General features: G+C 39.3%; 1 protein-coding gene across 1 annotated transcript; it reads right to left on the bottom strand.

Annotated features, from left to right (window-relative positions):
• Nucleotides 1–7,378: 7,378 nt before the first annotated feature.
• On the bottom strand, nucleotides 7,379–7,909 carry LOC141607840 (uncharacterized). The gene has a single exon (XM_074427186.1). The coding sequence runs from the start codon at nucleotides 7,907–7,909 to the stop codon at nucleotides 7,379–7,381; it is 531 nt and encodes a 176-aa protein (XP_074283287.1).
• Between the last annotated feature and the right edge of the window lie 8,671 nt (nucleotides 7,910–16,580).

Below are 16,580 nucleotides of genomic sequence, written 5' to 3'. Positions count from 1 at the left end.
GGAAGGAGACCTCGTCCTACGAACAGTTTTTCGAAACAAAAAAGAAAAATAAGCGGGCAAGCTTGCCCCCATATGGGAAGGCCCCTGCTTAATTGATTCAATCGTTGGGCAAGGAGCATACAGGCTCCAAACATTAGAAGGAGAAATGATCCTAAGATCTTGGAATGTAACTCATTTAAAATTATTTCATGTATAAAACAAATATCAGGCCATCATCAGGTACAAAATCATATCTTTACTATCAGTAATTCAACCTGATGTGCTATCTGAAAAATTACGTGTTTTATATGCTCTATGTGCAATCCATGCCTATATATTTAACTAACTCAAATTCTCTTATTTTTTGAATCCTGAACAATTATACATGATAAATGTTTATATACATAAATATTCAGGATTGAGGGCTACGCTACTATATATCAAAATTTGAAACTAAACTTTGCACTTAATTGTACGTGACGAGTTGGTAACCATCACCGGATACAATAAATGTCAGGACCAATCAGGCATGAAATAATTGCCGGACCTGACTAGGTTTACTGCACATGTTTACAAATGGCTGGACGCAGTAAGACGGTGGAAGGGTGTGCCATCCCAACCATTTAGTCTAAAAAGCCCTCATGTCAGGCCGAGTACCAAGCCCTCCAGTCAGGCAGGGGACATAAGCCCTCTAGTCAGGCCGGTTTTCCCACCCCTTCAACCACTATGGCCAAAACCATACTTGGTTGAATTACTCACGACAGCTCAAATAACAGGACAAGTTCAAAAAATGTCTTACAGGTTAACAAAATAATGATTTTTAACATGTCCGACAGGATTGGAAAAACAAAGTTCACAGGTTCAAAAATTCAAAAGCAAACAGAACGACAGGAATTAAGCAAGATTAGCCAAGGAAGGCTATATTAACAAAGCCCTTACCCCCTGGGACAAAGGCACCAAAATATTCATAAAGGCCAGGGATAATCTCCCTCACCTGAACAGAAACAGAGAAAATAAAATTGTTTGTCCAGGGACACCCCCCCTGGATGGGCCAAATACCAACAAAGAAAAATCAAATTACTGCTTCTCCTTGGAAACAGCATCAGCACTCCCACTCTTAGCCGGATCAACGTCAACATCTTGCTCCCCTCGAGAATCGACCTCCTACTCATTCCCCATGTTATGCAGGTTAGGATACTTTGAAGCAGCAAAAGCCATCTCATCTTCAGGGTTCCATTTTGTCCTACCTCAAAAGCTCCGACATAGCAGCCACCTTCCCCTTAATATAAAAATAAAGGGAGGCATCATCAAGCTTAAACTCCAAATCATCCCTCTCCTGGGTGAGCTCTTCATTTTTGTCCAGCGCCTCCTGCAAAAGCTGCTTATTTGAATCTGCCTCAGCCTTAGCAGCATCCTTCTCAGCCTGTACCCTTGCCAAATCAGCAGCTTTAGCAGCCAGATCAGCCCGTGCAATGTCCAGTTTAAACCTCAGCCTATCATAATCTGATCTCATCAGATTAATCCTAGCTACCAGAGAAATAGCCTGATAAGCATTATGGAGACATGCCGCAACACCATGACCAAAAGCAAAAAGAATAATATGAATATTATATCATAATAATAAAAACATCCAAATAAAATACACATATTACAAAATACACACAATAATAAAAGTAGCATACCTCCCTCACAGCAACCAAGGCACTTTCTAGAAGGCTGACAGAGTGGTCCACTGAAGCAACCGCCTAGGTAGCAGTCTTAACAGGGTCAAGAGTGAGCATGACATCTCACTTGTAAGCAGCATAATCCCTAATCTTCACCTTGGCAGCCTCCACGTTATCCACCCTGGCTTTCACCTCCCTAATTGGGGCAGATATATCAACATCTTCAATTTTTCTTTTCTGGGCTACGGAACTTGTTTCAGCAGAGGCAGCAGGAATAGTAGAGACCTTGGAAGCATCAGGCAAATCAGTAAAATCAATAACAGGCTCAGCATCTCCGCTTCCATGGGAGCCTTCCTCCTTGATCTTAGCCAGCCTAGCTGAGAGGTCAACCATCCTAAATCTGGTAAGGCGAGTAGATGACCTAGTAGCTATAACACGAAACACTACATTAGCAATATAAACTAAATATCATGAAAGAGCCAAAAATAGGAAGAAAGGGGAAAAACAAAATAGACTTACTGCCTGAAGTGGAAGCACTAACAGCCTTTGAAGGTTTAGGGACCCCAGCAGTACCATCAGCTTTCAAGCAGCGAGGAAGATGGCCAACCCCACAACAAAGAGGCCAAGACCTCTCCAAAGGAGGAATAGCAAGGAAAGCAGAAATGTTTACAGTAGGGTACTCAGTTTCAGTAACCCAGTCATGAACTGCGCACACAAGAGGTACGATTCAATATAATTTTATTTTTTACTAACGAATAAAACATGCAGGATAAGAGAAAAGTTAAAATACTCACCAGCAACACAAGCTTCATAGTTCAAATATGCTAGATCAGGACCCACATAATTGGTCCTGATAAACATGTACCCAGCAACCCAATTCTTGTCATGGCCACTGTCCAGATTGCTGAGAAGGGGAGTAGTGGAAGGCCTGACCTTAAAGCTTATACGACCAGGACTATTGGTCTTGACAGCATAGCAGGCTTTCAGGTCATCAAGAGAAAAAGAAATATTATGCTTTTTGCTGAGATACTCAACGGAGCAGACCACTTTCAAAACCATAGGAGGCGAGAAAGGAAGCTTACAACCTGCCCTGAAGGCCCAGTCATGAATACAGAACCAACCAGGACAAGCCCAGTCAGCCCTGATAGGAGAATTTTCAAGAATCCAAACTTCGGAATCAGCAGGAATGATTCCCTTATCTTTCAGCACCTTCTCAAATTCAGTCCTCAGGCGATTTGAGAGAGATTGGTCATCTTTCAAAGCTTTTGTGGGTTTGAATTGGAAATCACCGTGGAAGATTGAAATCATCTCAAGAGGAGAGTCATTCGTTTTACCAACCACAGAAGGTTGAGCAGCAGAAGATGAAGGAATATTCTCAGAAGTAGTTTCTTCAGGGTTTTGAGCAGTTGGAGTTTCAGGAGCTATTGCCCTGGTAGATTTCTTTTTTGCGGCCATTTTTTGAGAGATTATTATAAATGAAACAAAGACTAAAAACTGGGAATTAAAGAAGTTGAAGAAGAGAATTATTAGAAGAAGGCAAAGTTGATTTTTTGGTGAAGATTAACTTAATGAAGTAAGGGGGGGTATTTATAGTGGGTAAAACTAGGGTTTCAACCGCAAGTAGGATGAATAATCATTTAAGAGGTTGCAGTAAAAATAACACGTGGCATGAACTAAACAACTAGCCGTTACAGAAGCCGGTTAGTCACAAATCAACCGTTAAGTAGTTTTCCGTCATTAGAAGTTATCTCCTTATTTTTTGTCCTCACACATCGAAAATAAGGATATAAGGGGCAATTGTTGGGCCTGGAAATCCGCAAATATCCCTGATCAATATCTTGCCTTGGCCTGACAGTCAGGGTGTCAGGATGTCAAGTTACCAGGACACATGAAGATAGGCGCCAGGCCATGGAGAGGACAACGATAGAAATATCAGGACGATATCAGACCAGGAGATCATATTATAAGAACATTACGCGCACAACATTAAATGGGAAGATTCAGCAATTAAAGCAGTAATTAAGGGCGTAACAATGGATATTATTATGGGTAATTAATACAGAATATTAAGCATTAATGATAAGCATTAATGAGGAGATTTACCAGCCGTTTAGCATATGACTATATAAAGGAACATTTGGAAAATCATTTAGAGGCAGAAGACGCATACAAGACAAAATGTAGCATACGATATTCTCGTACTACTTTTAAAGATAATTACATCCCATTGTGCTAAATTCTCAACACGATAGTGAAATCCTCTCCTGGCTTGGTGCTCGTGGTTTTTTCCCATTTAAAGGTTTTCATGTACATAATCCTTTGTCTAATTATTGTTCTTTTTATTGTACTTTTACTTCTGTATTTCACCCTGACGTCCTAATTTACAGACTAACTAGAGCTAGTTAACCCTACCAAAATCTATCCTGACCTGATTTCTCCTTGCGCAAAATCCACACAAAACAGGCCGCTTTCGTGTTGATTTGAAGAACGAGACTTGAATAATCGTCATTTATTTGACGGTCTTCGATGTCGGGTTTGACTTTGTAAGCTTGACATGAATAGTTTTGAAAATAATTATGAACTAATTGTTTTAAGTTCATTTGAATATAATTAGTCAATACTCATCATCGTACTCGGGTTAAAATCCGACATGGTATGTAGAACCAAGGATGACTTTGTGTTGGTGACTAAGACATTTATTTTGAAAATGTAAAGAAATGATGAAAGGCTTTAAAATACCTCCCAAAATGTAAAGAAGTGAAATAAAAGGTTTTAAAATACCTTTTAAATATAATTAACAAAATATTATTACCGAAACACGGATTAAACCGTCATGGTATTAAGAACCAAGGGTGAAAAATGTTTTATGGTTAAAACTTGTAAAAGAAAATAAAAAGGGTTTGAAAATACTTGAAATGGTAAAAACCGATTACAAACATGAAAATGAAAATAGAAGAAAAGAAGAGACCAAACATGGAGTGGACTTCAGGCCGGGCAGGCTGCTTTAGGCGCGATCCTATGTGCTACGTAAGTAGCCTCTGCCTCAACCAAAAAGTCCGGTTTTGGCTCATTCTTCCCATGTTTTGGAGCATGTTATGCATGATTTAGCATATTATAGTCATGAAACAAGTAAAGACATGATAAAAGAAGGATTTTTACACCCTCATACTTACATGCTTGGCTTATGGCGAGAAACCGACGTAAGTGTATCTACTCTTTTGGTAAAAAAAGACTCGGTTTAAAACCATTTTAGTAAGTAAAAAGAGTGTTTTGTTAAGTTTAGTGATGGTGTAGTGGTCGAAATGGTCGGTCAAGTGATTTAATGCACGATGACGGTACCAAACAATGTGTAAGGCTTACGTTTACGATCGGTAGGTCGTAAACACGTGTCGGATTGTGACTTAAGAAGTCGAGTCTAGAATTTTAAGGGAGAAAAGAGGGGGCGGACAATCGCGTAAGTTTACAAATGGTGGCATTTGAGGGGTATTTATAGGAGAATGAGTGGTTATGTAAGTTTTGAGCGACGTGGCCACCTGGGCTGCTCAACGAGGCGCGAGCCTCGTCGCACGTCTTCGAGGTGTCTTGTCGCTTTCACACAAGTGCAATCATGATTTGTTCTATCCTAGGATTTGGATGAACATGTTTGGTACTTCAATATGTAAGATTCCGGGAAATATTAACATGGAAGCATTTGAATGGTTTGTTTTTTTGTGTTTGACTCGGTTTGACTCGTTGTTGGAGTCGGGATTTTAATTTTGAGTCGGTTTTTGGTCCGGTGTCGGTTTTGACTCTAGTTACTGTCATTGCGACCCCGTCGTCATGCATTAAACACTCCAGGTACTTTTGAAAAGTTTTGAAATGTTATTTTCGAAATCGTTTTATGTTTTCCGACATAGAGTTGTTCACGAACTGTCGATCAAACGCTGCGATTCCAAAGAATGTTGCAGTCCGATAATCATCGGGTGTTTGTTGGAGTCTCAGCAGATACCGGGCATCTACAAGTGGTAAGTAAAGGTCGGATCCCAAGGGATGGATATTGATTTAGGGTTTCAATTGCAAGTAGTTATGTCTTAGGGTGTCACAAATTTGGGTTAAGATGAGATGCGGTCTAAACTAATCAACAAGATAGATGTACATTAATGAAAACAAAGTAAAGCAATTAAAGGGGTTTGGAAACAATTGATTAAAGGCACTAGGGTGTCATGGGTTCATAAGGGATTCATGGAAATAGATCATACAAACATGTTCTCAAATAGATACAAGCAACTTATTGTTGTGATGGGATTGAGTTAGTGTATATCTTACAATCCCTAGGAAGATTTAGGTCCCGGTGCCGAGTCGATCAAGACTTTACAACTCCTACAAGTCGACTTAGTCTCTTCCTATTCAACTTTATGCATGGTCTAACAAGGCTTAAGTTGGTTTATGTCTTACGAGCCTCATTGAAAAGATTAGAGATTGGTAAAAAATACAAGGTTTCATAGTCTAGCATTTCATCAAACATAACATGTGCATAGGTTGAAATAACAACAAGCAAGCAATTAATTATGAAAGCATATTAATTTAACCATATATCTAATCCCATGATTGATTCCCCTAATTCCACACTAACCCTAACTAAAGGACTACTCACTCATGATCAAGTTTTGCATGCTAATAAGGTTGTCAATCATACTAACAAAGCAACACATGATGAACAAATGATATGCTTAACAATAATTAAGAAAGGTAAAAGGGATTATACCTACTTGAGATGATCCAAATAATAAAGCAAAGAATAATAGAAGTAAACTTGATGATTGAGGGAAGGTTATCAATCCTCCAATAAACCCCAAATAATGTTCTAATTACCCAACTAAAACTAAGAACAATTGAGAGATTAATGAAAGATTAAGATGTGATTAATATTGAAATGTGTATTACAACTTTGATTAAGAGATTGATTATGATAAGATTCTAATCTAGGTAATACAATAGGGTATTTATACTAACATTAAGTACAAGGATTAGGGTTACTAAGGGCTTAAATGACGATTAAGACCCTAAGAGAAGCTTGATCATTTGCAACTCTCGAGGGACATGCGCAGATTGAGTAAAAACTCCCAAGGAAATCCGCGCGTCCTGGCTTGAAGCACGCTTGGTCCTGTAAGGGGATCCGCTCGGGCTGGAATTGGGACGCTCGGATCCTATGTCTGGGACGCTCGGATCCTGGGACAGGGTTCTTCTCTTATTCTTGGCTCCCTAACAACACGTGGGGACTGTCTTAGGGACGCACGGATCTTTCATCATTGCCCATTTCACTTGATTTATTTGCTTAGGCTTCTAGTGTTGGTATCCTCTTCAATGCTTGTTCATTAGATGCGATCCATTTAGCTCCATTTTGCTCTATAAATGTAAGGCTAGCAATCCTCTCCTACCAAGGACATAAAACCTCAAAGAATATGCAAAATGGGAAACTAAAGATAAGAAATGACCCTAATATATGCTAGAAAGCATGGGAACGAGGTTAATTCGGGGACTAAATGTGCTCAAATATGAGTCACATCAAACATCCCCAAACCGAACCTTTGCTCGTCCCGAGTAAAGAGGTGATTAAAACTTTGACCTTTATTTAAACTATCCTTTTTTTTGGTGTAATGTGAGTATATTATATATCATAACAAATCAAATAATTAGAAGAGGTTCTGGGATCAAATCCCAATACAAGGAAATCAGATCACTCCCATACTTTGCAGCTAAATGAGGACAATCTGGTCATCAACTGCCCTGCATTTCGATTTAACTCTTCTCCTAATATCCTCCTCTATTCGAGCAGCAACTATCTCAGGTCTTAACAACCAGTCATTAACCCTAGCATTATTTCTTTGATACCAAATGGAATAGTTGAAGGCATTGAACATGGCAACCTTGATCTTCCACTGTATACTATTCCTGCTGACTGCAATCAAGTTGTTCACAGTAAGGAAAGAGCCACCATACCACTGTACCAGTTGGGACTGAACTCTGACAGTATACACACAGTTTGTGAACATGTGCTCCACAGTTTCAGGCTGTCTCTGACAAAGTATACACAGATCATCTGCATAGCAACCAAACCTGTATAATTTACTCTTCAGATTCATTACTTCATGCATTATAAGCCAGGTAGTCATAGAGTGTTTTGGGATATTCCAGTTGTTCCACACAAGAGCAGTCCAGTTAGGGGCATCATGAGCAGGAGATAGCCAGTCATACCCACCCTTGATAGAGTGTCCTTTAGGACTCATGGTCCAAATCCTGTCTATATACCCATTTTTGAGCTTATCTTTCACTTTACAAATATTCTTCCATAACCAGGTTGAATCAGTAGGAGGTGGGTAGCCGATATGAGACAATTAGCGAGTCTCACTCCGCCCTTCAACTCACAACAAGACATCCATGAGGTAAGATGCCTTCTTACAAGGCAAGGTGGGGCTTGCCAAAATGGTGATGCATCCTTGAATTAATCACATAAAACAAATAATGGATGCATATACAAAAAGGAATAGCCACTTTCCTCATCTAAGTGGCGGAAATTATCGAAAAGGGAAGGAATCTAAGGGTACACACTCCATTATAGCTATGGTTTCTTCAAGTTACTAAGCCTATAAGGATACCAACAAATCACCTCCAAGTTGTGTCAAGCTGGAGTACCTTTGTCCTTAATTGCTAAATGCTTTTGTTAAGAGTAGACTCCCTATGGTGTTAGAAACACTGTAGGATCGCAGAATTCCCTTTCTTGCCTAGACAAGAATAAGGGTCGTCCCCTCTACGCCATGCACAAAAGTGGGATCAATGGAAAAGGATTAATATGATTTTGTGTTTCATAATGGGAGTTTGCTTTTGATTTTGTTATTTCCCCCAATTTCTTGTGGCATTTGACATTTTTGAGAACAATTTCTTGCCATTTCTTTGATGTTTGGCATTTTGATACTTGACAATTTTTAATTTTTGCATTTTTTGAACATTTTTCAAAGTCACCCTAATTTGTAACGAGGGTGCTTTTATTAAAGCATAGGAGTTCTTATTCTTTGTACTCCTCTTTTCTTTGATGCAATTTGCGCAAACTTCTTGATTTTCATTTTGGTGCTTGAACTCAAATTCAGAAGTTTTATGCCCATTCCCTTTTTGTGTGAAAGATATGATAGAAGTGGAAGATGGTTTCATGGTTTCAAGGGTCACCTTGGAATAAACGGTAGCCAAGGAATTATCACACCACAAGGTACTCTTGACTAGGCCTTAATCCATGGGTCAAAGGATACTAGCATGACACATCCTAGGGTGTTTTATAGGTATTATAATGAGCAAGGTCTCAAGAAGAAAAAGTATCTACAAGGGCCTTATATACACTTATCAAGCTTCCCAAATAGATGTTTTCACAAAATTTTCTTAGAATGAAACTACATGCTATGATGCATCTAACATATATACAACCTAATGTAAATGCTTCTATCAACTAGTATGCCATATAAACTAAATGCATCTCCTAACATCACATTGGCTTGTACGTCATCAACCAAAATAAAGCCACATTGTCATTAACATATAAAAGGAGGAAGGAGATTTGGAAAGATCATACCATGCGGTCTTCTATTTCCTTCATGTCTCGAATTGGCGTAGTCGGTCTAATGTGATAAGAGTGACAAACAAACACAAATATATATAATATGTACAATTCTACACTACAAAGGAATGAACATGTTTTTGGATTTTTGAGAAATTTTTTAATTTTTAAAATGCCAAGTTAGAATTTCCCGTCCCCACACTAGTATGGGCATTGTCCTCAATGGCCAATACGATAGGAAATTATGCAATGCAATCTATATGAAAATGCATGATTTCTAAACTAGGATACAAACTATATGACATATATACCAAGTGATGCAATCTAATCTATTCTATATGATGCATGCTTTTATTGTTTGGAGAGCTAATTTAAATTAACTCGCATCCCTTGTGAGTGAACTTCCCCAAACCGAACAAGACACTATCTCTAGTGTTGAAAGAGAGGAAGTTCATGCACAAGGCAAGTATGCAATACATGATTCTAATTTGTCATTTTGGATTTTGCAAATGGGAACAAAATATGAGACACCTCAATGGAACCGAGGTGGGAGTCCTATGAATGGTGCTACGACTCAAAATTATCAAGAGCCAAAAATGACTACAAATGATCAAGATAAAGATTAAAAACATGATATAAAGACAAAGCTAAAGGAGGGGTAGAAGACTCACAATAAAATAGGTTAATGTTAAGCACTCAACTCCGCACTCGTGGTATCCTCCATAAAGCTCCGTCAACCTTCAATTGTCGCTCATTGCGACATCATCATCAATGGCCACATCACCGCCATCATCTTCATCGGAATTATCATCATCGGAATCATCACTTTCATCATTATCAACCTCTATTGGACCGGCGGATTCACCAACTTCTTCGTCATCAGAACTTGAACCTTGTTCTTCTTCCTGGCATGAACCAATATCTTCCCCGTCTTCAACAAAAACATCCTCCTTTCGATTAGCCATCCGACTATCCTTTTCGGCATCTTGAGAAGTACTAGGGAAGAACACCTCCTTATCCGCCCAACTAGGCAAAGGACATGAAGGATCAAAATGTCCTTGCCTAGCTAGATGTAGTAGGGGTGGATATTGGGCACGATAAGCATTCTTCGGTCATCATAAACTTCTCTATGCATGTGTTTCATCAATTGGGTCAAGTAATCATTGCCTACCACGACATTAGAGCCACTTGGTTGAAACTCTTGGTAGGCAAAAGGATAGGGTCGAGTCACAATGGTAGAGGAGGAGGGCTTAGCAATTGGATCCTTTTGTTGCTTGATTATCAATTTGACTTCTTTGGAGACGGGAATGAGGTAGTTTGTTCGAAGGGTAGTGATACGGCAAATCTTGGTGGGCAAGATAATGGACTTAGCTTCCTTGATGAGCCATTCAAATTTGTTATCAAGATTGTCATTTTTGACCCAATGAAATTTGTTGATCAAAGTACTTATGTCAAGAAGGTTGCTCCCCTTAACCGGTTTGTAGGTGTTATCCTTGTTGAACTCCGGGTTTAAGTGTTTAACTAACCATGTTAACAAGCCCCCTCTTACGATGAAGGATGCTCCCTCTTTGCCATTATCAATGTCTAACCATTGCTCAAGCAGTAATTGAAGAATGTTGTAACTTTTGGTGGACTTCCCATTAATATTCAAGAAGGACTCGAGGTAGACAAAGTCGAGTTCGGTGAAGTGGTTGGTGCCTTTCCTATAAATTAAAGTATTGGCCACAAACTTGTGCCAAGTTCTTATGCCCGGATGGTGAACATATAAAGCATGGCACTCCCGGAAGGAATCAAATTTACAACCGGTTATAGCTTTCTATAGGGGTGTGGCATCGTACTTCAAAGGCTTCTTTTCAAAATGATCATATTGCACAAGACCAAACACTTTACCAAACTCACCCTTAAACATTCTTCTACTCGTGTTCTCAAGTCGGAACTCAACATAATTTCGAGTCTCTACCTTATACACCCTCAAGGAGCTTATGAACTTCATTGTCAATGAGGGGTAAGTCAATTCATCCATATGAAAGAGGGTTTTCAACTCCATGGACTCGAAAAATGCTCTAGTTTGCTCAAGTACACCCAATTTTTGTAAAGTATCTTGGCAAATAACCTTGGTAGCTACAATAGGCTTTTTGGCAAGAGATAGAAATGCAATCCTATGTTTATCGGATAAGAAAGTTACCTCCAAAAAGTTTGGCTATTGTTCTACAATCGAAGTAGAAGGGGTAGGTTCCTCGATAGGATTGACGGTTTCTTGGACTTCCTCCCTTGGATGAGCTACTACCAAAGTTTTTGATGCAAGAAGAGCTTGTTGCCTCTTTGACAAATTTGGAGTTTTGGATGCCTTGGTTCCGCCTTTAGTCCTTGCCATTGTATGATCCTACTCAATTTGGTATAAACAAACCAAGATGTTCCTTTAATCCTCCTTGCTTCTGCAAACTTCAATCAATTCCTCCATCAATTGGGGATTTTCGAAATTTTACTCAAACCATAGAAAATTGATTCAATTTGTGAGGAAATTGATGGTTAAATGGTCTTTTGTTGACGAAGGAGTGATTTAATTTTCTTTTGAGCAATTTTTGTTTGGATTGTGGTGAATTTTGTTGAGAAATTGATATTTTTGGATGAGGGGATTGAAGGTTGAAGTGAGGGAAAATGTATGTTTGTGTTTTGAAAGATGAAAATAAATTGGAAAGAAGGATCAGTCCCGTGTTTTGTTTATGTATTAGGTCTGGAACGCTTGGCTCGGGATCAGGACGCGCATATCTTCTTATAGGATTTTTCTAAAATAGCAAAGCAGGTCTGGGACGTGCGGCCTGAGCTCAGCTCGATTCGATTTTTGTTGAGACGTTCGGATTGAGTTCGGGACGTGCAAATTTTCTTACAGGACTTTCTCCCACAATTTGAAGCTTTCCAACCCCCACGTCCCGACAGCAGGACGCGCGGATTGAGCCTGGAGACGCTCGGATCGTACTCAGCTCCCACGAGCTTAGGTCTACTCGTGGGGATTCCTCTTCTCGTGTTATTCCTTCTTCCTTTCCTTGTTAAGTGTTGTGGGTTGCACTACATATGCTTGGTTAGCCTAGGCATAAACCATCCCCACACATGATCAAACACTACACATTAAAACATGTTAAAATACCTCCCTCACTTCTCTTATGTCAAAAATCTTGTATCAAAGCACAAAAATGCAAATCCAAAAATGACAAAGATGCAATAAAGGAAATGAAATGCTAGTTAAGGGGTTAGAATATTTACAAATGGTGGTTTAGGGAAGACTCAACCAAACTCTCCTTCTTCTGAGAGGTATCAAGGGGTCAAAGCCAAGGTATTGTTGATGTTGCTCAACACCTTGTAGAAGTAGTCGAAGGCTTGCTCATTTTCATGATTAATATCTTGCATAGACCTTTGTGCATTGTTTTCTTCATTGTTTTAGTCCGAGTCAAAGTGATGACAAGGATCAACAAAGCCTTGGTCTAAGGTCATAGCATTTCCAATATATGGATTGACCAATCCTTCAAATTCATCGTCCCATAGACCACAAACTTCGCTTGCTTGTTCCCCAATGATGTCATGAGTTGACAAGAGCAACTATCCTTTCTTGTTATCATGGCCAATGAGGCCTTCTTCATTACTTATCATAATGGGCGAGCTATTCAAGCTCTCATTGTTATTGTTGAAAATTCCATGTTCTCCGAATAGAGCTACTTGAAGGTCATCCAATTTCTCCTTCCATATGTGTGATGTTTCTTTACCCCTGGCTTGATCTTTTCATAAAGATTCTAACTACTTTCTATCACTTTCTCGGCTATAGTGATCGACCATGAAGCATGGCTCATGTAGTCGGGGAGCTCTCATTGTTTTTTCAAGATTGAATGTAATTGTCTCATCCCCTACTTCAAGTGTGAGCTCTCCATGTGTCACATCGATTACCACTCCGGCGGTATGCAAGAATGGTCTTCCTACGATGATAAGAATGTTGGAATCCTCCTCCATGTCTACAATGACAAAGTCTACCGGGATGAAGAATTTGCCAATTCTCACGGGCACATCCTTCCATACCCCTAAATGTATCTTTATTGATCGATCTGCCATTTGAAGAGTAATTTTGGTGAATTTAAGCTCTCCTATTCCTAGTCTCTTACATACCAAGTATGGAATGACACTTACACTTGCTCCAAGATCACATAATGCCTTGTTGATTGTAATGTTGCCAATGGTACATGGAATAGAAAACCTTCCCGGGTCTTTGAGCTTCGGAGGGGAACTCCCTTGAACAATAGCACTACTCACTTTGGTAAAGGCAATAGTCTCCAACTTTCGGATGGATTTCTTCTAGGTAAGAATATCCTTCATGCACTTTGCATAAGCTGGAACATGATTGATCAATTCCGTGAATCAGATTGAGACTTCTAAGTTCTTCGCAATTTCCATGAACTTTCCAAGTTGCTCATCAAACTTAGGCTTAACTTGGCGACTTGGGAATGGAAGTCTAATCACAATTAGATCTTTCTCAATTTCCTTAGCCTTCTCTTCATTTCTCTTCTTTAAAAGTTCATTGGTAATAGGATCTACTTCCTTAGAGTTCTCCACAACACCTTGCTTACTACTAGCATTCACAATATCTTCATCAGTTGGCCTCTTCGGCCCCTCATATCTTGTACCAATACTCAAATGGACGGCACTACCGTTTCAATCCTTGGGGGGTTACCTTGAGGAGGTAACTGCCCCTTTTGTCTTTGGGAGCTAAAAGATAATAATTGAGTCATTTGAGTCTCTAACAATTTGGTGTGGGCAAGTATGTTGTTGATGGTGATTTGTTTAGCTTGGCTATCTTTTTACATTTAGTTGAAGAATTCTTGTTGGTTCTTTTGCATTTGGAGGACCGCTTTTTGAACATCAAAGCTTTGGTCATTGTATTGGTTGTAGGAAGGTTGATTTTGATATCCTTGGCTTTTGTTGAAAAAGGGTCTTTGAGCTTGATTTCTCATTGGAGGTGGGGTGTATGTTGGCTGAGGATTTTGAACATTTTGGCTCTTGTATGAAAGATTTGGGTGGAATTTGGTATTCTCATTATAGAAGTTGGAATAAGGGGTGCCATTCTTGTATGCTTGGAAAGCATTCACTTGTTCATTTGTTCCCCTACATTCATTTTTGATCATGTCCCAAGGTTACACAATTTTCACATACTCCATTTGGAATTGAGGATGATGCCACCATAGCATTAACATGTTGTTTGGGTTATTTGGAAGCTTCGTCAAGCTTAGTCATGGCCTTCTAGAACTTCAAATTGATGGTGTCGATATGAGCACTTATTTGAGCATCTAATTGTGTGATGGAATCTACCTCATGCTTTTGCAGTGTAAGCTATGGGGACAGACACAACTTGAACAAACCCTGAAACAGGCAAAGGAACAATTCTCAGGGAATGCAATAAACTTGGGGATTTTTGTAAAAATAGTAAATGGACTTGAAAAATTATGAAACTTGGTGACAATTTAGTTAAAATGGTAAACTTAAACTGTGCCAAATATCAGAATTTTACACGCATTCTAAGTATTTTTAATAATTAGAAAACTAGACTTATATAGGTGAATTTCAAACAGTTTTCTCAGCAAGACTCTTGTGGCTGTTTTTGTTTTTGTGATATTTTTTGAATGTAAAAGGGATATAATTATCAAATTTACTCTCAAGCAAGAACAGAGACTAAACTTAATAATTTAGGAGGCCTTAAATGAATTTAATGAAGCAAGCACAGAGTAAACGCACAACAGACAGACAATGCACTCAGAATAGTTCAAGCAAGCACAGACCTATCCCAAGTAACACCACAGATCCTTAATCAACACCTAAGCAAGCACAAGGTATTATTAAGTCTGACTTATAACTAAGACTCAACAAAGTTGGAAGATTTGTGAATTTTTGAGATAAATCTCAAGGTTTTCATTAATCAAAGTCTGAGTAAAACAGATTGAGGAATGGTCCTTATATAGGCCTTCCTGTGAAGTTTTCAGTACATGATAAACCCTAGACAACTCCATCTAAGGGCCAGAATTAAATTTAGAAAGCAAACAAGAGTAGTGGACTTATTTTACAATGGATACAAAAGAAAATTAAGGCAAACTGAATGGAACGACAAAAGAGCTGCAGGCTGATAGTGACAGGTTGTCCTCTTAACTGTTGTATTTCTTTGGCTCGTTGTTGGAAGTCAAAATGGCCCTGGTCCAGGCAACTTGTGTGGCTCAAGGTTTCATCTATGAATGCTGAAATAAGCTAGTGCTTTCTTTGTTGATAGTTTTCACTTGCTTGGCCAAAAATGGCAAACTGGCTTTATCAGAATTACCCCACCTGCAACTTGATTTCAGTTTTGATTTTTCTGTGGAATTCTTTAGGATTGGTCCCTGGCTCCTTAGGAATGATTTAATTTTAGTTGAAAAGAGAGTCAGCTGGCCAAGGTGGCTGCTGGTGGCTTGCCTAGCTGCTTTTCTGGTGGTTCGATGAGACTGGACTGGTAGATGAGGTTGCCTGAATGTTGTTGTTGATTTGATTTGTGCATGGCATCCCTGGTGAAACATGAGGGTCCTTTGCTTGTGCCTGATTAGTCACTAAAAGATTGTTAGCCTGGTTAACAGCTCCTGTTTTAACCCCCTGGTTGAACAGGGCTTGACCTCAAGCCTGGATCCTCCTCCTCCTCCTCAGTATCTTCATAAAATGGACTGAGATCACCCACATTGAATGTACCATGAACTCCATAGTTCCCTGACAAGTCAATTCTATAAGCATTTGGACCAATTCTTTCCAAGACCTCAAATGGTCCATCTGCTCCAGGCATAAGCTTGTTATTTCTTTTGGAACGGAGCCTTTCATTCCTGAGGTGTAGCCAAACCAGATCTCCTGCCTCAAATTCCTTCTTCTTCCTAGGCTTCTTGGATTGTTTCTTGTACAGCTCATTAGACCCTTCAATTTGTTTCCTTACAGTTTCATGCAGCTTCAGAAGTTGTTCAACTGTTCTCTTGGCATCAGGACTGATCACTTCCTTTGGAATAGACGACAAGTCCAAGGGCATAAGTGGATGAACCCCATAGACTATCTCAAAAGGACTGTGACCAGTAGCAGTAGATGGTGCTCTGTTGAATGCAAACTCAGCTGCAGCTAGCTTTAAATCCCAATCCTTCAAGGTCCTGCTGACTAGACACCTTATAATCCTACCTAAAGTTTTGTTAGTGACCTCGGTTTGGCCGTCTTTCTGTGGATGGTGGGAGGTACTGAACAAAAGCTTTGTCTTTAGCAGCTTCCATAGGGTCTTCCAGAAGTAGCTCATAAATTTTGTATCCCTGTCTGATACAATTGTC

The sequence above is a fragment of the Silene latifolia genome, chromosome 10, assembly GCF_048544455.1.
Source record: "Silene latifolia isolate original U9 population chromosome 10, ASM4854445v1, whole genome shotgun sequence".
NCBI lineage: Eukaryota > Viridiplantae > Streptophyta > Magnoliopsida > Caryophyllales > Caryophyllaceae > Silene > Silene latifolia.
Note: the sequence above shows the minus strand (reverse complement) of the source record. Positions and strands in the feature narration are given on the sequence as shown.